The 26260-nt window shown below is 36.3% G+C and overlaps 1 protein-coding gene and 1 non-coding gene across 2 annotated transcripts; both read left to right on the plus strand.

Moving 5' to 3' along the window:
• The first annotated feature begins 1152 nt into the window (after positions 1 to 1152).
• On the plus strand, positions 1153 to 7580 carry LOC107783565 (uncharacterized). Its single transcript, XM_075229776.1, has 5 exons — positions 1153 to 1701; positions 3589 to 3625; positions 5276 to 5512; positions 5606 to 5653; positions 6933 to 7580. Exons 1-5 carry the CDS (start codon positions 1394 to 1396, stop codon positions 7335 to 7337), a joined length of 1035 nt encoding a protein of 344 aa, XP_075085877.1. The 5' UTR covers positions 1153 to 1393; the 3' UTR covers positions 7338 to 7580.
• Positions 7581 to 16417: 8837 nt separating this feature from the next.
• Positions 16418 to 16524, plus strand: LOC142169240 (small nucleolar RNA R71). Its single transcript, XR_012698952.1, has one exon. It is a non-coding gene; the product is annotated as a small nucleolar RNA R71 (small nucleolar RNA).
• The last annotated feature ends 9736 nt before the right edge of the window (positions 16525 to 26260 follow it).

The raw sequence follows: 26260 nt of genomic DNA on the forward strand, positions 1-26260 counted from the left end.
AAGACAATTGATTATACCTTATATCTCATTTGAACCTCAATATCACACCCTTTATTTTGGAATCTTATGATTATAGGGTTCTTCTAAGGTACAAAAAATTAGGAAAATAAGAATAAGTTTGTTTGGATGTATTATTTTATTTCACGCCCTTTGTTTTGGAATCTTACGATTACACGGTTCTTCTAAGGTACAAATTAGGAAAATAAGAATAAGTTTGTTTGGATGTATTATTTTATTTCACGCCCTTTATTTTGGAATCTTACATACTATTACATGGTTCTTCTAAGGTGCAAATTAGGAAAATAAGAATAAGTTTGTTTGGATGTATTATTTTATTTCACGCCCTTTGTTTTGGAATCTTACTATTACATGGTTCTTCTAAGGTACAAATTAGGAAAATAAGAATAAGTTTGTTTGGATGTATTATTTTATTTTAAACGGTTAATATGCATCTCAGGAGTCAATTTATCAAAATTAACTAACGCAATACGTTATAAATGTAACCAGAGCGAAAGTGCTCAATTTTGGTAAACATAATGAGACTAAATTATTTTGGTGGATATCCAAAGGAGTATTTTGCACCAACCCAAAACATAATGGAATAATTTTGTCATTTTCTCTATAAAAATTATACCGACAATTCTTTATCCGTTTCAATTTATATGGTAATATTTGACTAAGCATAGAGTTTAAGGGAGAAATGAAAACTTTGAAACTTGTGATCTAAAACAAGCCACGTAAATTTGCGTGGTTGTAAATCATCTCATTAAAGATAAAATAGAAAGTCTAAAGTTAAATAACTTCTAATAGATATAAAATTCTTTTTGGGACAGAATTAAAAAAGTATAACATATAAATTGGAACAAAGGGAGTATATAATTTAAAGGGTTTAGATTCTATACATGAATAATAAAAAAATATTTATACAATTAAATTATTTATAAAGTAATTATACGTAAATTTTTAAATAAATTATTAATTTATAATCTAATAAAAATAATAACTAACGTAATATCACAAATTAAAATTTACATGTGTTAATGTAAAGGAATATTTGCACTGTTTATGTATAGTGTATAACTTAAATCTTAATTAAATCCTTATATATTAAAGTTTTATATATGTCGCTGTTAGGGAGGGGTGAGTCGACGACACGTCAGTTATCACTCACAAACTCGCACTAAATAACAGAAATCTGAAACTCCCAACGTTCGACATCTCTCCTTATTCCTTCTAACTAAAACTACCCTTCTTCAACCAAACTTCCTACGCGCAGCTCCCCCTTCCCCATCCACGCGCCGCCCTTCCCCACAACCACACCCACCCTCATAAATTTCCACCTCCCCTTTTTTTTTTTCAGTTTTCCTATGCTATTATTCAGGCCCTGTGTAGTATGGGCGGTGTGACGTCATTCATCGCCGCGAAATTTGCCTTTTTCCCACCGAATCCACCATCGTACACGGTTGTCGCCGACGAATCATGCGGCGGCAAGCTATGCATACCTGAGGTACCAAGGAGGGAAAACGTGGACGTTTTGAAGCTGCGCACGCGCCGTGGAAACGAAGTCGTCGCGTTATACGTGAAGCACCCAAAGGCACCCGCCACTACTATGCTTTACTCGCATGGCAATGCTGCTGATTTGGGCCAAATGTTCGAACTATTTGTTGAATTGGGCCTCCGTCTTCGGGTCAATCTCATGGGGTAAAAGTAAAACTCCCATTATTATCCTGCAGAATATTTTATTATAATTACTCAATTTTTCAGCTTATTTTTATTCTTCTGTGTTATTGGATCCTTAACTGTGAAGTTTATCCAAACCTCCATACTTTTTATCACTTAATTATGGTTAATCAGTGTACATTTTCACCTCATTGATTACTTAACCATGCTAAAGTACGTTGTTTTGGTGTAAACACCGGTTGCGTTTAGTTCTTACTGCGAGGTAAAAGTTCTTTACTCTTTTCCTTTTCCAGTGAGACCTTGGTGAACAAGTAGAGTTTTTCCTTGTGTTTACGGGTTCACAGGGGCGGATAAGTGATTTAAACTTGATGGGTTTAACCTTAATGTAATGTAATTCACTGTATGTTGTAAATAATAGGTTCAAAGTTTAATATTTGTTGAAAGTTTACTAATTTTTCACTTGTTCAGTTTCGGAAACTACTAGGTTCGGTTGCCTGTTGCTAATACACTGCATCCACCACTGTGGGTTTCGAGGTGTGGAAACAGTTTGCAGAAATTAAAGGGGAAGGCATACCTTCCGCAAGTTGTAGGAGCACTTCTAGTTAACACTTTTTGGTTGGAAGATAGGAAAAGAATGAGTTTCCTTTTCTCTTTTCCGTTTAGTTGATTTTCCCCCAACCTAGATACAGCTTGTCCGATGAATGATAATTTTAGTGAATAGGAATTGGAGAAATTGGATGCATGCCCTCGTTTTCAGCAAGTAAATGTATTTGATCTAGAGCTAATAGAGACTTATACTGAAGTCAGTTATCAGAATTTTTGTTAGTTCTCTTATAGAAGGACGTACAATAGGATTCAGGAGAAAGTTGGTATTCAATCAAGAAAGAATCGCTTTGGATAATTAGAGTAAGCTTTCCCCTCTTTTTCTCTAATGTGAGGCGATATTCACATTAACTTATAATTTTCAGTCCGTGGTTAGTTTCTAACATTGATGGTATACATGTTAGTTTCATTACGAAGTAGATGACTGTCTTTAATGGTCAAGTGGATCTAGTAAGCGAATATGTTGATTCTTGCCCTGGAAAGAGATCACATGTTTCGATTCAAGCTACCAGATTGTTGTGTTTCTACTCTAATTCAATGAGATCTTTAAAGACTCAAGGATTTTATATCTTTCGACCTATTTGCGGTTGCGTTTGGATGCATTTATATCTTGTGGAATAGTCATGCATTGGTGTCAATTATAAAAGCAGAATGTTGCTGAATAGTGTTCTGCTTTTGTATCCCAGCCTGTGTGTTATAGTTTCGTTTCTAAGAGTCTAATATTACCTTAATGTAATTCTTTTATTAGTTTCGGATATGTTAAAATTGAAATCCTATGACATGGTATGTAACTTTTGAATCCTAACTTTTATTTTCTTAAAATATGAGCCAATCAGTGTCCTATTTCAGTTTGAAAGATTTTAGTTTTAACCTTTGCAAGTGAGCTGCCTTACTTAAAATGAAACTGAAGTAGTGCACCTACTTTCTCGGAAGCTACTTATGATTGGAAACATTTAGTCTGCATGAACTATGTTTCTGCCTTTTCAAGCAAGACATAATCTGGATATTTCTAGGGGACTCCACAAGACCACATGAAGGAATAGGTGTAGAAGAGCTTTTGAAGGAATGGGAAGGAGATTTGTATAGCAGCAAATGATAGTGCTATATTTTTTCTTTATTTTGATGCACACACAATATCATACTAACACTCAAACTATTTATTTCCCATGATTTTTTGCTTTAACCCACCCCCCTTCCTTTTCTCTTCTCACTTTTTGGTTTTGAAATTTGTTATATTCGACAGTAGGATTGCTATTTTCCTTGGTTTCCTTGACTTCACTGACTTGCTCATGTGCGCTTCTTTAGGTATGATTACTCTGGATATGGACAGTCCACTGGAAAGGTTAGAAATCTACTTCCTTTCTCAAATGAAGTAGACAATTTCTTTTTCATTCTTCTTGAATAGTTCAGGCAAGAGAAGAAAAAATAGTTATCTGCCTTCACATGTTTCAAATTTGTTGCTTGCTCAATAGTATGATCGATCTGTATAAAGTAGGAAGGAGCTTTATGTATTTACAATATCTTTGTTCCCCGAACTAGCTCTAGGACCAAAGAGATACTTGTTCAAGGTGTAGGGTGTTACAACTTTGATTTTTACCCTTTTGAATTTGTCTAAAGTTTCTAACAAAATCATATGTATTTAGTTCTTCCCAGTCATTTTCAGATTGAAGCGTTTCTTTTTAGTCTTTGGGTCTGCATGGAAAGCCATTTAGTTAACCTCTTAGAAGACGTTCATCTTCTTTCACCTCTCTTCCAGGCATCATATTACTTGTCCTTCTTTACCAATATTACTACATAATGCTAGACGTCAGCTCTTAAGGAACTCGTGACGAGAGAATCTTGCATCATAAACATATAAAATCTCCTCTCTGATTGCAAAAAATAATGTGTCATGCGCAGTTTGATGGGAGATTTATGGTTGCCTTATCGAAGCAAATCAGTCTCCAGCAGGACGTAAATGATGGAGAAGAATTTTTTCGCAAACTTGGAGGTCATTTAGCTGCCTAGTATTATAAAAGGCATCACACTGATGACCACAGAAACACTATTTATATGATGATTCAATGGCGGTTTCCCTTCTTTATTTGGGTTTTTGGTTGTTGGGGGGGGGAGGAAAGAGAGAGGGGTTTGTGTCTTTAATTAATCAACAAAGGCAGTCTTCTGTACAAGCTTCAAAAGGCAATAGTCAGAAGAACAGATTTGGCAATGTTTTATACACGTGTTGTGGTGTCTACTTGGTTGAGGAACCAGTTATTAAACAACACTCTTGGCTTCGATAAACTGAGACTTGAAAAACTTACACCAACTCCATCATGAATTCAATATATCTGGGAAATCCTTCATCTTTGTTTTTTCTGTCTTTTCTTTGCTGAGTAGAGTCTCTGTTGTATGTTTTATGTTGCACACTGGATAATCACCTCTCGATGTCTTTAAGGTTAGTTAAGACCTTTTAGTTGATATCTTATTGTGTATATTAAAGTATACTTTTAGGTGTATTATTAATATAGAATGCCATCTTTCCTTTTGCCCTTTCCAGTGCTGCTGGGAGAGCTAAGGTCATTAAATCTTCATGGATGTCGCTTGTGTGCCCCTAAGACATATCATGGGTTCTATACATGAATAACTTCTCTTTCTCTTTTTCCCTCATTTCTTTGCTTCCCTTTTGCTCTAGCTTTTAGATGCTGAAACTAGTTATGTTGTTTAGGCATCTAGAAGTGTAATTTGAATGTTGTTTCGGGCACTTTCTTTTGCTTCGTTTTGTCCTTTTCTGCCTTAATATCATAAATAACTTTGTTTGGAGTTTTAAATAGATATCTAGGAACTTCTTGAAAAGAAAAAAAAAATTGATATCTAAGGAAGTGTCCGTGGAAAGCCTTCTATTTCTGGGAATGCCGGTCTTGGGACATTATTTGGGTTATCATATGGGTTTATTCTGCTAATTGCTGTCAACTATTACTCTTAATATGATAAATTTATCCTTTCTTTGAATCAGCCATCCGAGTGTAATACGTACGCAGACATTGATGCAGTATATAAATGCCTAAAGGAGCAGTACGGTGTCAAAGATGAACAGCTAATACTGTATGGTCAATCTGTTGGCAGCGGCCCGACTGTTGATCTTGCATCACGGGCACCCAATTTAAGAGCTGTTGTTTTACATGGTCCAATATTGTCTGGTCTAAGAGTATTGTACCCTGTCAAACGCACATATTGGTTTGACATTTATAAGGTAAATTTAAACCCTTGACTGTTTATAGTTTGTCTTTTGGTTTTTCCTCTTTCCACTTGTACAGGCTGACGTTTTTGCTCCAATTTCTTTCAGAATGTCGACAAAATTAGTATGGTGAATTGTGCTGTTCTAGTCATTCATGTGAGTTCTCTTCTTTTTAACTGTTTAATCCTTGCATTCCGTAATTTTCCTTCCCTTCCCCCTTTTCCCTGAGCCCTCATTAGTCTCGTACAACCTTCAGTGTACTTATACCTAGCAGATCGGGGGAGGAGGGTGGGAGGAAGGGAACTGTTACTAGTTTGTCCGGTTATTGTAGTTCCCTCTCCACAAACTTGCTTTTTGATGGATCATGGGTTTCCTTTTCATCTGACTATATTTTCTTTGCCACGGGAAGTTTTCACTACTAAAAAAGGGCCATTTCCGACTGAAAAGCCGATTGAAAGCGGTCGGTTTTAAAGGATTACCGATCAAAAACCGATCGACGCAATTTTCGGTAGGTTGTTTTAAATGAGTTGACCAAAGATTTGACCAAAAACCGGTTGATTCGGTCAGTTTTCTGAATATAATTTTTAATTTTTAAATAGGAAACCGACCGACGGGTTCTTGAAAACTATTTTTTACGGGACGCATTACTGACCGACTCGGTTGGAAAAGCAATTTCCTCATTTTGGCGCTAAAAAAAACAGCTGGCTCGGTCGGTTTTGTCAAAAAATTTGAAAAAGTATATTTGCATTTTTTGATTGGCTTTTCGATCAGTAATCTTCAGTCAGAAAAAGCTGTTTTTAGTAGTGTTTGAGGAACTTATATGATAGTCACACGCTTATTTTTTGCATTGATCCTTGAAAATCTTTCTATTAAGAGCCTATTTTAATTTACTGATTGACAGTAGTTGACAAGCATAAAGTGCTGAAAAGCACTTTTAAGGATTAAAGCTGATTTTATAAATGAACAGTTAGGTGTTTGGATATAAGTCTTGCAGTTGATAATAAGCTTATACGCTTACCTAAACACCAAGTATAAAAGCTATGGAAATAGTTCAATCTGAGTCTGGTTAAGAAGATCATAGGGGAAGAGAATGTTATCGGAATTCAGCCAGCTCCAAAGATGTCAATATAACGCAGCACAACCGACCATTTTTAGACAATCCAAGTCTATAAAAATAAAGGATTGGCTCTTCTTTTGCTGCAACTAGTGGAACAAATTTCTTATTCAGCAAACCGTTGAACTAATGAAACACTTTTGCACAATGTTGCAATCATAAACTTGATGTATGTACTTTTTTATCAAGGATAGAAACTGAAGCTAGGACTTGTTCATGTGGCCATACTTACCAATACATTGATTCTACAACAGTGCAAGAATCATCTGAATCTGACATAATTTTGAATAATCTCTAAGTATTCCCATCCATTTGTGTTAGGGAACGGAGGATGAAGTTGTTGACTGTTCCCATGGAAAACAACTTTATGATCTATGCAAGGAGAAGTATGAACCGTTGTGGATAGCTGGAGGTGGGCATTGCAATCTTGAGCTTTACCCAGTGTACATCAAACATCTAAAAAAGTTTGTTCTTGGTCTCGGCAAATCAAAGCCAGCCACTGATGGTTCTCATAAAACATCTTTAGAGTCTGATAACAAGAGCAAACCTCCTGAAATTAGTGCAGCCACGAACACATTCGGTCTGCAATCTGACCTTCCAGAAATTTCCAGGAACAGTTTGGATAGTCGACTTGATAAGACAAAGAAGTCAAACAAACCTGAGAAGTCACGGATGAGCACAGATCGTATAAACAAGTTTAAGAGAAGAAAGGGATTGGTGTGGTGATAGCTTTTGCAGAGAGGGTAATCACATTATTTTATATTTTATTTTATAAAATGTTGGACGAGTGTCATAGATACTGAGAATTCTTATAGCTGACCCCACCTTGCTTGATTGATGCACAATTGTTGTTGCTATTGGGCACCACGTTAGTAGGAACATGATACTCTAATGGATCAGCTCCAACTCCAAATACTATGTTGAGTTTGATCATAGTTGAAAATAATTACATTTGCATCGTTCTAGAGGTGAAGTTGTGAAAGAAAAATGTATTCTTCATCCCCACCCCCACGGTATAATCAGTTTTTCAACTTTCATTTTGCTATTGAAAGCTTTTTATTTCATTTCCCATAAATGTATTACTTAGAGACCACACAGAATGTGCAACTGTGTAGTAGAAGCTCTTGAGTCATTGTCAATAAACCAAGTCTGATTGTGGACTTAAGAGGGCCTGGAAATACTACTCCACATACGTCAGTTAGATATCAAATGAAAATTTTAAAGAGCAGTGACAAATATAGATCGTTGTCAGCCCTCAGCAATAGGGGCGGAGGCAGAAGTCGAGCTATGAGTTCGGCCGGATCCATAGCCTTTGCTCTTTAAGAAATTTATTAAATAGGTACAAATTTAGAACCCAATCATTAGCACTTAAAGTCGTTCTAAAATCCTAAACCCTTAAGGTTAAAATCTTTGCTCTGCCTTTGCTCAGCAAGCTGTTGAGAGTGTTTTTTCACAATAAAAGTCTAATATATTTAACAACTCGGTATGTCGATTGTACATTCTAAAGTGTCATGTGTACAATTTATCGTATAATTCTATTCGTAGTGTTCTTCGTATATTTGAGAAATATTTGGTATGCACTTGTGTCCCTCTTAGTTATATTGCATTTCAAAAATAGTACTTGGTAAAATTAGTGATTAATTAATTATTTACCGAGTTCAAGTTAATTTCAAATTTTTATTGTAGTAATGCAGTTTTAATGTTTTTTCTCGATTTGGTTATCTTCTTATTACATTTGCACTTATTTCAGTTAGAACATTAAAACTGACCCGTGTTAATTCGAACTACTAGAACTTGATGAATTTCTAAACGCATTAACTTATTTTCCTATTTGAGTTAAATTTCAAAGATTCTGGTACTTAGTTTGTGTTTCTTGAATTTACATCCACATTTTCTAATCACAACTTGGTAAATTTTGGCAAGTATGATAAAATATTTACTTCATTAACTTAAAAGTTTAGAATTCTTTGATTGCTTTCATTAATAATATTTAGCTAGAAATTTATTACGATGAAATCTTGATGTATATAAATAGTCATGATATTCTATTTCTCATAAGTGTCATTTTTTAAAGAAAACTATTCATCAATAAGCTTTTATATTATACCCTTCCTTATAATTTTATCCTTGGATGGTAAGAAGACTAGAGGACGACAAAATATTCCAATGAAAAAAATAGAAAGTGAAGACGACCGCTATGCAATGTTGACGTTGGAATTGTACTCTTTTCCCCTACCAGTAAGCCTTTCTCATTTTTTCATCCTACATCTGAAGCGATTATTGATCGTTTTTTTAATCCTAATATGCAATTAAGTGAAAGCACTCGCCTAGTTGCGGCTCATGCACGAAACAAAGTGAATCAACTCAACAATAGGAAGAAAGTGTTTGACAACATAAAAGAAATTACAAGTGTTCAGTCTCTTTTACTTTACAACATGAAAGAAAACATCCAAAGATACTGATGGGAGTCAATTGAACAACTTAATGCAGATAAATTAACAAAGTTTGAAGCTTGGTTGAGTACAACTATTTTTAACATGAATAATCGTTTGAAGCAGTTGGAAAATGAGGCTTAATCTTCGTCTTCTTCATAGGCTTCTCTAGAAAATACAGATAATTAATGCACCTAATGCTTAAGTTTAAATTCATACTAGGTGAGATTTTTTATTTTGTACTTTTTAGTTTTTTTGATGATGCTACAAGTTGTATTCCATTATTAATATATGATGATTTGTATTCTGCTAAGATTTTCATTATTAATATATGATGGTTTTATTTTTTACTATATGTTTTCTCCGATGTGAATTAGGTTTCGTTATTTTTGTATTCAGACATAATTTATAATCTTATAAATATCACAATCAAAATATAACCTGGCTAAGGGTTTCATTCACTTCTATAGGTATTAATGTAGACATTGATCTATAATTGAAAAAAAATATTTAAATGTGTTTTGTTGGTGAAAAAAAAAGAAACAAGAAGAAAAATACAGTTATGAAAAAATAAATTGTACATTATCTTATATTAGTACTTTAAGCATTACAATAAGCAGTAACGAATCTAAGATTTTATAGTTATGGTTGCTTGTCAAAAGAATTCCAAACGAAGAGGGAAAATGAGTTTAAATGTGTGTGCTCATTCATTGTTTATCAAAGTTTTTGATAATAGCTATGTAAATCTACTAAATTTGGTCAAAGGCAATGAATGCCTAAGCACCCATACTACTGTATGTAGATCCGCCACTCCCAATAAGGCATTTTAATATGCAATATAATTAAAAGAAATAGTACATATATATGAGTTCATCCAAAATTTTATGGTGCCTAAAAAATCTTTGTTTCTTCTTGATCTTGAAGGATTGTGCAATCTTCCTTCTGGAAGTAATTAAGAAGGAAACCTTTGATCTGTGTTGTTTAAGTTCTACGCATAGATGGTATACAAAATATTTATACAATTAGGTCATTTAAAAAGATAATTACAGATAACTCTATGTAATAACATTAATATATAACCTAGAATAAATGATAATATAAGAATATTTATTTAACTTTTTTTCGTCACAACTTGTAGACTGAAAACTAGGTGGTAGGTAGGCTAAATTGATAGTGGTAATATTTTTCGTCGCAAGAGCACATATCGTGTTGATAGGTTTAAGAGAAGAAAGGGATTGGTGTGGTGATATCTTTTTCAAAGAGGGTAATTTCATTATTTCGGTCATGACCCCAATTTTCCTCTGTAGGATATCGTGATGGCACATAGTCTCTAAGATTAGGTAAGCCTAACATACACGCAGAATTAACCGAGAACAAGATAAAACTTTCAAATAACTCAACAACTATCTTAAAAAGGACTCCGCAACTCAACAGTATAAAAACTGCCAAAATCCGGTGATACCAAGTCACAAGCTCTACAAGAGTGTACTGAACATCCCTATACAATAGTATCTATAAAAAGGAAAAATGAAATAGAACTAGATAGAGTGTGACTCCGAGGCCTGCGGACGCCGGCAAGTATACCTTGAAGTCTCCAATTCCAAGGTCGACTCACTAGTGCTTAGGCTAGTAAGAGGTACCTGGATCTACACAAAAAGATGTGCAGAAGCATAGCATAAGTACACCACAACGGTACCCAGTAAGTGCCAAGCCTAACCTCGGTAGAGTAGTGACGAGGTCAGGTCAAGGCCCTACTGGAATAAATAAGAAAACTGAACAGGTATATGACAGTGTGGTAATGATAAACAATGAAAATGAGACAATGAAGAGATATACCAAGAATAGCTGCACTGAACTAAGGCAAATAAGGCATCACGAAAGGAAAGCAGGAATAATATTGACGAGCGCAAAACACACACTTAAATTATGATCGCTAATCAAATATAGTATAGTATAATACCGTATCCACAGGGATTGGATTTAAACAGTATTCTCGTATTTTATAGATTGGTTGCTATCCAGGAGAATCAGCACCATTGTATTGGAAGGTATTCATAATCTCCTCGAAGTCCATTAGATATATATTTGGATCGTCATTTGGCTTCCCTCTGAAGACACAATAATTCTGAAGGGTTTGAAGCAACCCTTGCTTCAATCCAAAGTTGTTTGCTGCAATTGGGGGTGGTCTAACACATGATAAACCTTGATTATAGACCGGTCTAGCATAATCGCCAAGTGGTCTCCCAGGCATGGGAGCTTTATTTCCGAACTGGTCTACAGCCAAGGGTTGATTCTGAACAATTCTTCGACCCCTCTCTTCTTCATAGATAATCTGCGCATCTCTAATAGTTATTTCCTGAGCATCCCGTGCAGGTTTTTCTCTTCATTGGGTTGCTTCTCTCGCAGCCAAATCTATATTATCATCACCGATTTCACCCATATCTTTGGTTGAGGATTGCCCAACCTTTTCTGATGTCTTGGTGAGACTTATTTCCTTTTTCAGCTGTCGCAATTGTTTTTCAATTTCTGGCTCGTATGGTAGCACTTCCTTCGCAGAAGTTCGAGTCATGCACCAATCTAACCTGTAACCTGCGCACAGTCAAAGAACACCAAACGTAAAAGAGAAAAATAAAATAAAAATAAAAAGAAAATTCCTGAATTAGCACTATAAACTATTTCAAACTCTATTGATTGCCAATCCCCGGCAACGACGCCAAAATTTGACGAGCGCAAAACACACACTTAAGTTATGCTCGCTAATCAAATATAATATAGTATAATATCATATCTACATGGATTGAATTTAAATAGTATTCTCGTAGTTTATAGATTGGTTGCTATCTAGGAGAATCATCAATTGAGGTTTATATGATTTCTAACTAAAATTAACTAAGAATCTAAAGCTATTGACTAATGACAATCATAACAAAGCTAAGCAAGAAAGTTATCAGTGGGAGAAAATAGGGGTTAATTGATAGGATAGGTGCAAGATAATTGTTGGGATCTAACTCTAGGTAATTCACTTCTAATGTTTAAGTGAATCTCTCGAATTCACTCAATTATTAGTTCAAACGTTTAGCAAAAACTCCTCTCTCGATTAAGTCTTAACCTCACAAGATGAACCAATTTAAGCACGTGAAGATATGCAAGAATGCGCGGTGGATTGGTCTTTAGGAGAACCTCTCTCGATTATCCTCCTAATGAGGTTTAATCAATGATTTAACTAACCTCTTTCGATTACTAAGAAGAATTAAAGAACTCAACCAACAATATAATGCAAAAATATCACAAGTTATGCCTCTCTCGATTATATGAATAAGTGAATATAGATGCAACAATTAAATCATCCAAAAATGCTTCAATACATAAAACTAGAATTATAATCCACAAACAATCATCAATACACCAAATCCATCAAACTCTAAAGAGAACTACTTCATAGATATGGAGCAATTCATCACAAATATAATTAAAGATAGGAAAACATAAATTAAATCCAAACTTGTGTCTTGAGTGAGGAAGGAATGATGAAATCCTTGTGCTTTTGCTCCTCCAACTCCTCCTTAGCTTCCTTAGGTCTAAAGTATGTCCAAAGTCCAAAAAATAACGTTTTCCCATGTATTTAATACCAAGTAGGGTCGGGCCCAAACGAAATCACCCTTTCCTAGCCGAAATAGGAAAACTTGCAAACTTAATGCTTTTCATGCATCGCACTATACTACGCCCAGTGCGTCGCATTAATGCAATTTTCTCGGTCTTAAACTCTCTGAACTTAGCCTTTCTGACAGAATTTTGTACTGATGCTACGCACTATGCCACGCACTATGCCTAGCATTAGTGTATTTTTCTGTCAGACCTCATAAACCCATCCTCTGAACTTTGTCAATCTTCTGACATAAATTTACCCTACTGCGTCGCACTATGCGTCGCCTAGTGCGTCGCACTAGTGTATTTCTTCAGTTGTTGCTTCTTCCTTGATTTTTGATATCCAGAAGTGATCCTCGACCCCCAAACACAATTCCGGCTTAATCCTTTGGGCTCTTGCTCAGACTTCAAAGCTCCAAATAGCTCGAATTAGTTTCATAACATCTACATAACTTGGAATCATTCCTACACAGCATAAAATACGCAATAAATGCAAAATACTACCAATTAAAGCTCAACACAAGTAAAGTGCAGTGAATTAGAGTGCAATAAGTGACTAAAATATGAGATTATAGCCTACCATCAACACCTCACACTTAAACCATTGCTTGTCCTCGAACAATCAAACTACACTTCAAATAAACAGGACATTTTTAAACAACTCTCATAACTCATCACACCAAGAATATTTAGAACAGACTAAGCACTCTAATGTAACATCCCTGCCTCAAGATTTGACTCAAAATCACCACGTTTTTTTCACAGCCCGCTCACTTACTCTAACATAGAGGTCAATGACATTATCTTTCCTTCGTAAATCAAGTGCCCTCACACAACAATAGAGAGTAGTTCCATATATAATGAAAATTAAGAACAATTAGGAACTCAATATAGAAAGAATTCACTCACTCTCAGAAATAACATTCATATGCCACAAGAGACGTACCATAGGCTTGCCCGTAGTATAATACTCTACTAATTGAGCTCATTCAATCAAGGATCAAGTAGGACTTTATTTGGTTGTAATGTAGGCTGCGGGATGGGCATGATACATTTAAATATAGTGACGATACCTCCCTAAGTACTTTAATACATATACATTAGCAATTAACACCCCACACTTATGTCAAACCAAAACTCCATCTTCACGTCAATATATGTGAACTCCCAACTTCTTTAAGTACAAATATATCAAGAGTTACCACTATCAAGGAATATTTTTCACAACAATACAAGTACTCTTTTTTCTTTTTTTATTTAATTTAAGCAGCTCTTACTTTTTCAAAACAATGCACCTTTCTCCTATTTCAATAGTTCCACTCAAAATCCAAACCAACATCCCACACTTCAACTTTTACAAAGTTCATAGCAAATTCAAGTGCTCATGAGAGGTATAAGGTTCAAATAAATTGTCAATTCAAACAATTGGGTAGGGCTTGTAATGTGGTTGCCAAAGAAACAAGATTACAAGCTCAATGGGGTTAATTAAAATACATACAATTAGGTGGGTAAAAGCATATAACTAGCTCAACAAAGAAATGCCTCTATCACTTTCAAGACTGAAAACGACTACTATTTTGCTTTGCAAACACATGAGAAAAGTTCTAGACATCAAATTCAATGCACAGAATAACACAAGACCTCACTCACACATGGCACATAACTCACTCAGGATTGGATAATCAAGACACTCTAGTCAAAGCAGTTAAGCAAAGTTAAGACCATACACTTTAAGATACTTATACAAGAGGAAAAAACTGAGCCTAAGCGTCAGAACTAAAGCACTTACTATTCATAAGGTATAATAAAGTCAAGAGATATTGCTTTCAATTCAAATCACAACACAAGGTTTCCTACTACTAACACAAATAAAAACTAACTACACCCGGTTCAAACAAAACCCTTGAAAAAGAACCGCGGCACAAAGAAAAATCAAAGGGAAATTATTACACTACCTACAAAAGAAAATCTCTCTGTATTTTTTCTTCGACTTAAATCCCCCAAGAAACCTATCGATGATATCCATCATCGGGAAAAATTGAAAATTTTAATTTTTTTTCTATCTCTACTACTACAACTAACAAAAAGAAACACATATACAAACATACATACAAATATCCCCCACCCTACACTTTAAGTTGTGGCATGTCCCCATGACACAATTAAAAAGCATAAGGTAAAGGAAACTTCCCTGAATATCTAGTCGGGGTCTGAGTCGAAGTCGGGTTCTATTCCTCGCGCCCGAACTAATGCACACATCCATGCAGACAACTTCTTCTCAGCCTTTTTGGGGTACACCCCACACTTATCTTTCTCACTCAGTGCAGCCTTCGCTTTTAATCCCTTCACTTTCCACTCAACACTCGCAGTTGTTTTTCCTTTTTGCACCCCCTTTTCTACATTCATATCAAAAGTCACCGTCTCCTCACCCACTCTAAGCATGAGTTTCCTCTCGTGTATATCGAATATTGCACTACCCGTTTCTTAGAATGGTCTTCCTAGGATGAGGGGGACCTCCTTTATCCTCCATATTCACCACTATAAAGTCTACAGGAAATACGAACTTATTCACCCGAACTAACACATCTTCCACTATCCCTTCGGGTATTAAAGTCGTTTGGTCTGCCAGCTGCAAAGATATTGGCACCGACCTTATCTCTCTAATCTCCTTCTCCAGTTTTCTATAAATAGATAGAGGCATTATATTAATTGAGGCACCAAAATCACATAGAGTAAATCTCCCTGGATCTCCATGCTTTTGTAGGAGTTTGTTTTGCAATATCGCGCTGCAATGCTCTGTGAGCTTCACCACCGAGGTCTCCTCTATTTTCCTCTTTTTCATAAGAATCTTCTTCAAGAACATAACATAGGAATGCATTTGTGAGAGAACTTCTGTGAATGGCAAATTTACATGGAAAATTTTCAAGTATCACATCATTTTGGATCGGGGTGGGATCTTTCAACACTTGCCCACTTCTCAGAGTTACATCATTCACTGTTTCTTTGGGATTCTTTTCTGTGTCAGCGGGGTGAGTACCTGGAACCCTCTCAGATAATATTGTTGCAATCTGTCCCACTTGTCTCTCCAGGTTTCGAAGACCAATGCCCAATTATTTAATAGCTGCTCCATGGGCGTCCAACCTGTCATCTGTCTTAATAATGAAAGCCTTCATTAGATCCTCTAGACCAGGCTGAACAGGATGTTGAGGCTGAAATTGCTGCCTCTGCTAATTTTGGTATGCTGGAGCTCCTTGTCCCTGCGGTCTAGAGTTATTTTGTTGCCAAGCATTCGCGGTACCTCCAGGTGAACTTCATGAAAATCCGGGGTGCCTCTGACCCATTGCATTGAAATTGTAGTTTCCCACAACATTTACTTTCTCAGTTGACGCTTGAAACTCATGAGTAAGGTGTCCTCTTCCACATATATCACAAGCTGCGTGAGGCTCACTTTGTATCGAGGCTAAGGTCAGCTGCCTTATCTCTTTGGCCATAGCATCAAGCTGTACCTGCACAGATGTGTTAGCATCAACCTAGTGAACACCAGTTGATCTTCTTCTTTCCGCACTCTCACAGGGCCATTGATTTGCAACTTCAGATAACTCATCAAGAATTGTAACTATCTCCTCTGGAGTCTTCTTCATCAACGGGCCTCCAACTGCATTGCTCAATATTCTACGTGAGGCCGGTGTCAATCCATCTCAAAAGTCCTAGAGTTGCATCCAGAGTTTAATTCCACTATGTTGACACTTTCTAACAATCTCCTTAAACCTCTCCCATGCTTCAAAAATAGTTTCCGTATCTTTCTGGCAGAAGTTATGGATTTTCCTTCTAAACTTGCCTGTTTTAGCTGAGCAGAAATATTTATCAAGGAATTTTCTGGTCATCTCCTCTCAAGTTCTAATTGATCTCGTGGGCAAGCTTCGAAGCCACTACTTCGCATCATCTTTAAGTAAAAAGGGAAATGCCCTTAAATACATTGCATCTTGTGACACCCCATTGTATTGCAAGGTGTTCATAATCTCCTTGAAGTCCATTAGATGTGTATTTGGATCTTTGTTTGGCTTCCCTCTAAAGACACAATAATTCTGAAGGGTTTGAAGCAACCCTTGCTTTAATTCAAAGTTGTTTGCTGCAATTGGGGGTGGTCTAACACTTGATAAACCTTGATTGTAAGCCAGCATAGCATAATCGTCAAGTTGTCTCCCAGGCATAGGAGCTATATTTTCAAACTGGTCTACAGCCAAGGGTTGATTCCGAACAATTCTCTGACCCCTCTCTTCTTCATAGATAATCTGTGCATCTCTAATAGCTGTTTCTTCAGCATCCCGTGTAGCTTGTTCTCTTTGATGGGCTGCTTCTCTCGCAGCCAAATCTACATTATTATCACTGATTCCAGCCATATCTTTGGTTGAGGATTGCCCAAACTTTTTTGATGTTTCAGTGAGACTTACTTCCTTCCTCAGCTGTCGCAGTTGTTTTTCAATTTCTGGCTCGTAAGGTAGCTCTTTCTTCGGAGAAGTTTGAGTCATGCACCAATCTAACCTGTAACCTGCGCACAGTCAAAGAACACCAAACGTAAAGATAGAAAAATAAAATAAAAATAAAATAAAAATTCCTGAATTATCACTACAAACTATTTCAAACTCTATTGATTGCTAATCCCCGGCAACGACGCCAAGATTTGACAAGCGCTAAACACACACTTAAATTATGCTCGCTAATTAAATATAGTATAGTATACTATCGTATCCTCAGGGATTGGATTTAGATAGTATTCTCGTAGTTTATAGATTGGATGCTATCCAGGAGAATCAACAATTGAGGTTTATATAATTTCTAACTAAAATTAACTAAGAATCTAAAGCTATTGACTAATGACAATCACAACAAAGATAAGCAAGGAAGTTATCGGTGGGAGAAAATATGATTTGATAGGATAGGTGCAAGATAATTGTTGGGATCTAACTCTAGGTAATTCACTTCTAATGTTTAAGTGAGTCTCTCGAATTCACTCAATTATTAGTTCAAACGTTCAGCAAAAACTCCTGTCTCGATTAAGTCTTAACCTCACAAGATGAACCAATTTAAGCACGTCAAGATATGCAAGAATGCGTGGTGGATTGGTCTTTAGGAGAACCTCTCTCGATTATCCTCCTAACGAGGTTTAAACAGTGATTCAACTAGCCTCTTTCGATTACTAAGAAGAATTAAAGGACTCAACCAATAATATAATGCAAAAATATCACAAATTATGCCTCTCTCGATTACATGAACAAGTGAATATAGATGTAACAATTAAATCATCCAAAAATGCTTCAATACATAAAACTAGAGTTATAATCCACAAACAATCATCAATACACCAAATTCATCAAACCCTAAAGAGAACTACTCCATAGATATGGAGCAATTCATCACAAATATAATTAAAAGATAGGAAAACATAAATTAAATCCAAACTTGTGTCTTGAGTGAGGAAGGAATGATGAAATCCTTGTGCTTTTGCTCCTCCAATTCCTCCTTAGCTTCCTTATGTCTAAAGTATGTCCAAATTCCAAAAAATAACGTTTTTCATGTATTTATACCAAGTAGGGTCGGGCCCAAATGAAATCACCCTTTCCTAGCCGAAATAGGAAAACTTGCAAACTTAATGTTTTTCATGCGTCGCACTATGCTACGCCAGTGCGTAGCATTAGTGCAATTTTCTCTGTCATAAACTCTCTGAACTTAGCTTGTCTGATAGAATTTTGTAATGATGCTACTCACTATCCCACACACTACGCCTAGCATTAGTGTATTTTTCTGTCAGATCTCAAAAACCCATCCTCTGAGCTTTGTCAATCTTCTGACATACATTTACCCTACTGTGTCGCACTATGCGTCGCCCAGTGTATTGCACTAGTGCATTTCTTCAGTTCATGCTTCTTCCTTGATTTTTGACGTCCAGAAGTGATCCTTGACCCCCAAACACGATCCCAGCTTAACCCTTTGGGCTCTTACCAGACTTCAAAGCTCCAAATAGCTCGAATTAGTTCCACAACATCGACATAACTCAAAATCATTCCTACACGGCATAAAATATGCAATAAATGTAAAATAATATAAATTAAAGCTCAATACAAGTAAAGTGCAGTGAATTAGAGTGCAATAAGCGACTAAAATACGAGATTATAGCCTACCATCAAATATGCCTAGGAAACAAAGCAACCCATACACAAGTGATGTAATAAAAAAGTATCAACAAGAATCACTACCGAGGTACCGCCTCATAGTCTCATATCACAAAACAATTCACAATCTTTCCTTATATCATTGTGGGAGCCTTGCATTTAGTTTTGAAAATTATTTTTCCCGAAATAGCTTCCCGCGTTTTAGCCCACCTTATCACACCGCGTGGATTCAAGTAGCTCCCCTACTAACAACACACGTATCAAACCCATCTTATCTCACCTCATGCATTTCACCCCAATCCTTATACCATCGTATGCGTATCAATAGTACAACGTATCACAAATTGCACCTTAAGTGCCCAATATCACAACTTTCCAAAGAAGTCAACAATAATAGTGTTTCCACAATAAATAGCCCATGGATCAACCACAATATGCACAAGAGTCTCAACAATAGCAACCGAAAGTGAATAACTCAATAAGAATGGTATTTCAACAATTTAAAACTTTGCCTCAATGTGAATCACGACCTTTATAACTCAATACCGAATTCAACAACAAGATATTCCAAGAAATAACAGTTTTAAGTAAGGGACTCAACGGTTAAATAATGAACAAAGAATAAAGAGAACAATAACTTCAACTAAACATGTAAAGACAATTAGCAAGTAAGAGTTAAGACAAGTATTGATGATGACAAGTAAATCATGTGAAGATAGACTAATGATGATAAATATAACATATTATGGTAGCTCAACTAAAGGCATGAAAGGAATCTACATAGCTAAAATCGGTCAATTACCACATTTAGCCCGTGTACACATTCGTCACCTTGCGTACACAGCTTCCACAAATCACAATTTACATAAAACAACACCAATCCTAAGGGAAAATCCCCTCCACAAGGTTAGGCAAGACACTTACCTCAAAACACACTAACTCAATCCACTAGTAAGCCTTTCCCGCGATTATCCAACTTTGAACTGCTCGAATCTAGCCAAAACAACTTCATACGATAAATATAAACTATAAGAAGCTACTCCAAACAATAAAGTTGCAATCTTTAAAGAGAAATAAAAAGTCAACTCAAAAGTCAACCCCAGGCCCGCGACACTTACCTCAAAACACGCTAACTCAATTCACTAGTAAGCCTTTCCCACGATTATCCAACTTTGAACTGCTCGAATCTAGCCAAAATAACTTCATACCATAAATATAAACTATAAGAAGCTACTCCAAACAATAAAATTGCAATCTTTAAAGAGAAACAAAAAGTCAACTCAAAAGTCAACCCTAGGCTCGCGTCTTGGAACACGACCAAAATTATAAAATCCGAACACTCATTCGATAACGAGTTCAACCATATAAGAATTATTCAAATCCGACTTCAAATTGCCTTTCAAATCCCCAAAGTTTAGTATAAGAAGTTTCAATGTTTTTCCCAAATTTTCCAACTCAAATTAATAATTAGATGACAAAAATAATGATGGATTCATGTAATATATTCCAATTCGAGTTAGAATCACTTAACCGATGATTTCCTTAAAAATTCCTCAAAATATCTCCACAAACCGAGCTCTCTAAGTCCAAAAGATGAAAATGAGATGACACCCTTGACCTGAGCCTTTTCTGCCCTGCGATTTACGCTTTTGCGGGCTCACCGTCGCACCTGCGATGCTGCATCTTCAGAAAATCCATCGCAGTTGCTGTTCCAACTAATGACATGAAATTCCACTTCTACAGACCAATTGCTCCCACCTGCGAGCCCGCTTCTGCGGAGGATCCTTCGCACCCGTGGGTGCGCATCTGCGCCCAAGTGTCTGCACTTGCGAACCCCTGCCTGGGCTGCCTCTTTCCGCTTCTGCTCTTCTTCACTCGCACCAGCGAGTCCACACTTACAGCCATTCCCACCACAGGTGCGATGGCACCAGAACAGCTGAAGCTTCTGCAACACTAAGTCCAAATATTATTCCGATTTCACTCTGAAACTCACCCGAAACCAAAACCAACTACCCAACCTCAAATTTAGCACACTAGTCATAAATTACATGACGGACCTATTCCAAAATCTGAAATCGAAATCTGACCCTGATATCAATAAATTCAACTCCCGGTCAAACTTCTCAACCTTCCAAACCTTTAACTTCCTAACTTTCGCCAGTTTAAGCCGAAACGAACTACGAAAGTCCAAATCAATATCCGGACACACTCCTAAGTCCAAATTCACTATACGGAGCTATTGGAATAATCAAAACTCCATTTCAAAGTCGTGTACACAAAAGTCAAACTATAGTTAACTCCTTCAACTTAAACTTCCAACTTAGGGGACTATGTGTTCTATTTCACTCCGGAACTCACCCAAAACCAAAATAAAATCCCCTGACAAGTCACATAACCATAATAAAATATAGAGGAGGCAATGAATAGGGGATCGGGGCTAAAATACTCAAAATGACCGGCATGATCGTTATAATTTTATGTTTTATTTTATAAAATGCTGGACTAAGATAAGCTTAAATGGAGCAACATAGATACTGGGAATTCATATAGCGACATCAAATTGCTTGAGATTGAGGCACAATCGCTGTTGCTATTGGTCACTATGTTAGAAGGAACATGATACTCTAATGGATCAGCTCCAACTCCAAATACTATGTTGAGTTTGATTATAGTTGTAAACACTTGCATCAGTATCGTTACAGAGGTGAAGTTGGGAAAGAAAAATATATTCTGCATCCCCCACCCCCACGGTATAATCAGTTTTTCAACTTTCATTTTGATATCAAAAGCTTGTAATTTTCTGCTGTGATGAGTTCCCATAAATGTATTACTTAGAGACACAGAATGTGCAACTATTTAGTAGAAGCTCTCGAATCATTGTCAACAAACCAAGTCTGACTGTGGAATTAAAAGGGCATGGAAATACTACTCCACATACATCAGTTAGATATCAAATAAAATTTTTAAAGAGCAGTGACAAATATATATCGTTGCCAGCCCTCAGAAGCCGAGCTATGAGTTCGGCAAGACCCAATAACTTTTGCATGTTAAGAAATTTATTAAGTATGTAGAAATATTAAATTTAGAACCGAGTCATTCGCTCTTAAAGTCGTTCGAATATCCAAAACTTATAAGGTTTAAATCTTGGCTCCGCCTCTACTTAGCAAGCTATTGAGAGTGTTTTTTTCACAATAAAAGTTTAATATATTTAATATGAAAAAAAGACTAGAAACTAATATTCTAAATAAACAATCTAATTGTAGTATACTCCCCAAGAAAAGTTATCCTTTAACATATAGTATATTATTAGTATAAGAAAATGATACAACTGGAAATTAATTGTGTTATCTGTCGTGTATTGAGATTTTGATAATTAACAAAGTTTGTGTAGATGCAATGTTCGAAGAACCAGGTTCTTAATGTAGCTGCTTAAATATTCCAAGGACCAGCTCCTCAGGGTAAAGGACCAGCTCCTCTGGTTGATGGCTGCATGTCTGTGCTAGACAATAACTTTATCTCAAAGTTACCCAGGTCTGAGTTTGGTGAAAGAAGGCTGCTACATGTGATAAGGGTTGTTGCTCAAGAATATACGAATATATCAGTAAGAGACAAGAGTCCCAAAACTTGTGGAGTCCTTGGAACAGTAGGAGTCCTATCAAACAAGAAGCCATCTATGCATAGGACTCCTAGAAGATCTTGATGTCCTGGTGTTTAACTACTATCTATTTTGGACTTTTATTTTTTTTATCCTTTTACACATCAACTGAAGAACCACATTTTATTTACTCTAGTCGAGTACCAGTGTTGTATTCTTCTTGAGTCAGTCTAGTGAATGTGTTTTAGAGAATTGAGTTGTAATCAAAGTGTCACAAACAATTAGTGAGTTAGAGTGAGTGTTTGCTTTTCAACTTAGAGTAACTTATAAATCAAATAGCCGTAGTAGGAGTACTGGAAAGTATTAAATTACAGTCTTGTAATTGATATATTTTAGTTCATTATTTTTAGTGGAGTTGAAATTGAAAATCCTACGCAGTAGGTCATGATATTTGTACCTTTTGAGCCGGGTGATTTTTCACATAAAAAATTATTGTGTTTTATGTTACTGCTTATTTTACTTTATGTTTAAGGAATGCGGTAAAGAACCAAGTTCTTTAGTAATTCAACCGGGCACTCAAACTAAAAATTGGTATCAAATCGGGTTCTCTCACACACAAGGCTAACACCTAGAGATATCTTGGAAGCAAGATGAGTGCTCCACCTGGAATTAATGAAGGATAATCAACTACCAGATCACCCCTGTTCAATGAAAAATACTATAGTTTGTGGAAACCAAGAATGGAAGACTTCCTGACAGTTAAAAATTATGAACTATGGACCATAGTGAACCGAGGTCCATTGACTCCTACTAAACAAAATGCACAAAATGTATCAGTTTCTAAAGACCCCTCTGAATTTGTGGCAGCAGATTTCAGAATGATGGAGAAGAATACAAAGGCTAAGAAAATTCTTATATGCAGACTTCGTCCTGATGAGTACAACATGAAGTTTTGCTTGCTCTAATGCAAAGGAAACATGTGATGCACTCCAAACTGCTCATGAATAAACAAACCAAGTGAAGAGATCGAGGATAGAACTGCTTATGAGAAACTCTGAGCTCTTCTCCATGAAGGAGTCTGAGCCCATCCAAGAGATGATGACCAAGTTTACCATAATAAACTAATGAACTGAAATAACTTGAAAAGGTGTTTACCTCAGAAGAATTGGTCAGAAAAGTTCTTAGGATCCTTCCAGCTTCATGGGAATCAAAAGTTAGTGATCTAGGAATCCAAGGAGCTGGAAATAAATCTCACTTGATGAGCTGGTTGGAAATTTAAAAACTCATGAAATGAGGAAGATAGAACTGCACAAGGAAGAACCAAAGAGGGATAATGCCTTGGTCCTTAAAGCTTTTAAGGAAGATGAATATGACAATGAAGAACCTGACCTAGCAATGTTTACCAAGTTCAAGAGGTTCATGAAGAACTCTAAAAGTGCATCTAAGAGAGAGACTAGCGGTAAGCCTAAGTAGATTGACAAAGCTAATTATGATGGGTGCTACAAGTGTAGTAAGCTAGATCACATGGTCAAGGACTACTCAATGTGGAAAATTGAGTAGAGGAAAGAATGGGCTAAAAAAGAGAAACGGAGGAAGATGAGAGAAAAGGGTTCCAACAAAGGAAAAATCCTAGGTAAAGGATACAATGAAGCAAGCTTTCTTGGCAGTCTATGAAGACACTGGAAGTGATAAAGAGGAAGAAAATGAGGATGAAGCTATAAGTCTCTATGCTTTAATTGATGAACATTAGGCAGTGAAGACAGAGCCTCCAATACAGCTTGGAACGCACATTGGAAAACCACCTTTATTTGATGGACACCACTATGATGAATGAAAGATACAAATGGAAATGTTCCTTCAGGCCACTGACTTTGACCTATGGGTAATTGTCACTCATTGACCAATTCTCCCGATAAAAATGGATGGTGAAGATATCAAGTGCAACAATAGAGAAGAGGAATACGATGATGAAGATCATCAGCTAGTCCAGAAAAATGCTAAAGCAAAGGACATGCTTTACAGAAGCTTGCCCAGAAATATTATCTACAAAGTGTCCTCTTGCATCTGTGCCCATGATATATGGAGGACCTTAAAAGCTGACTTTGGAGATGAAAACATTGAAGTGGCACTGATGGCGATTGAAGAAACCCAAACATAAGAAGAAGTGATCGGAATGATGGCTATGAGTGATTCAGAAACTGAAGATGAAGCAAACCAGGTAAGTATCTTTTACTTAAAAGAAAACATTCATGCTATATCAAGAAAACAATTAATGGCCATAATTGTGACCATGATGAGTGAAATCGATAAAATGAGTGCTGAAAATAATCAGTTAATAAGAAATATTTCATGTGTCAAACTTGATCTCAAAGAGCTAGAATCTGACAAAGCTAATCTAGGGGGACAAGTCAAAGACCTTAAGAACCAGTTCTTGAGCTCACTTCTAAGAATGATAAGTCTCCTGATATACATGGTAAGGGAAAAATGAGTGATCTACAGGATAAGCTTAAAAAAGAACTAAAAAGGACTAAAGATAATCTTTATGATGCTAAATGTAGGAATAAAGTCCTGCAAGAAAATCTAGAAAAAGCTATTTATGAACTATCTAGACTAAGCAAATGGCATAGGTCTTCAGATGATTTGAATTGGCTGAATGAAAACTGCAGCTCTAACAAATCAGAAATTGGATACAGAAAACCTGTTCCCAAGTTTGATCCAAAGTATGTAGAAATTTTTGATAATATAATATGCACTCATTGTGGAAAGGTATGGCATTTTAGAGATACTTGTCCTGCCTTAATTCATGCCCAGTTTAGAAAAACCTTTGGTATTGCAAAAAATGTGAAGAAGAAGGAGGAGCCAAAAGCCAAGCCTTTTGTCCACACTAAGTGGATCAAGGTTAATAAGAAAATAGCTTCTAATCCTCTTCCCTTTTGTGTAAGAAGAGATCTGATTAATCCTTTTCAAACAAAGAGGGACCCAAGCTTGTTTGGGTTCCCAAGACTAACTTGTGATTTCTAGTGCAGGATAAAGTGAGAAGGAACAATCAAGACTGGTATCTAGACAGTGGATGCTCAAGACATATGACTGGAGAAAAGAAAAACTTCCTCTCACTGACAGTCTTCCAAGGAGGGAGTGTGTCATTTGGAAATGGGAAAAAGAGCCAGATAACAAGTATTAGCAAGGTTGGTAAGTCACTCTCTCATACTATAGACGATGTTTATTATGTGGTAGGCTTTAAACATAATCTTCTAAGCATCTCTCAAATGTGTGACAAAGGAAATGAAGTAAAATTCAATTCCAAAATATGCACTGTCACTAAGCTTGACATTGATGAAGTTGTGTTAAAAGGTAAGAGACATAACAATGTTTACAAGATATCTATTATGTCTCTTCCCCAGAGTGAGCACACATACATAAGTGTAGTGGAAGATGACCCACTACTATGGCATATAAGACTGGGTCATTCCAGTCTTTCTCAACTCAATAACTTGGCAGAAAATGAGTTGGTCCTTGGTATACCAAAAGTTGAGTTCTCCTCAGATAAGGTTTGTGATGCCTGTGTTAGAGGGAAACATGTAAGGTCACCTTTTAAATCTAAAAAGGATTGTCAGCACCTCCAAACCTCTGGAACTCCTTCACAAGGACCTATGTGGACTAATGAGAGTAAGAAACAGATGAGGTAAGAGGTATGTTTTTGTCATTGTAGATGAATTCTCTAGGAATATACGGACTCTATTTTTGGGATCTAAAGATGAAACCTTTGATGCTTTCTGTGTATTTGTCAGAATGATTCAACAAAAACTG

The sequence above is a fragment of the Nicotiana tabacum genome, chromosome 14 (genome assembly GCF_000715075.1).
Source record: "Nicotiana tabacum cultivar K326 chromosome 14, ASM71507v2, whole genome shotgun sequence".
NCBI lineage: Eukaryota > Viridiplantae > Streptophyta > Magnoliopsida > Solanales > Solanaceae > Nicotiana > Nicotiana tabacum.

Coding starts and splice junctions, on each gene's coding strand:
- LOC107783565 (XM_075229776.1), top strand. CDS start 1,394: ATGGGCGGTGTGACGTCATTCATCGCCGCGAAATTTGCCTTTTTCCCA. Junction 1,702..3,588: donor CTTCGGGTCAATCTCATGGG/GTAAAAGTAAAA, acceptor GCGCTTCTTTAG/GTATGATTACTCTGGATATG. Junction 5,654..6,932: donor GTGCTGTTCTAGTCATTCAT/GTGAGTTCTCTT, acceptor CATTTGTGTTAG/GGAACGGAGGATGAAGTTGT.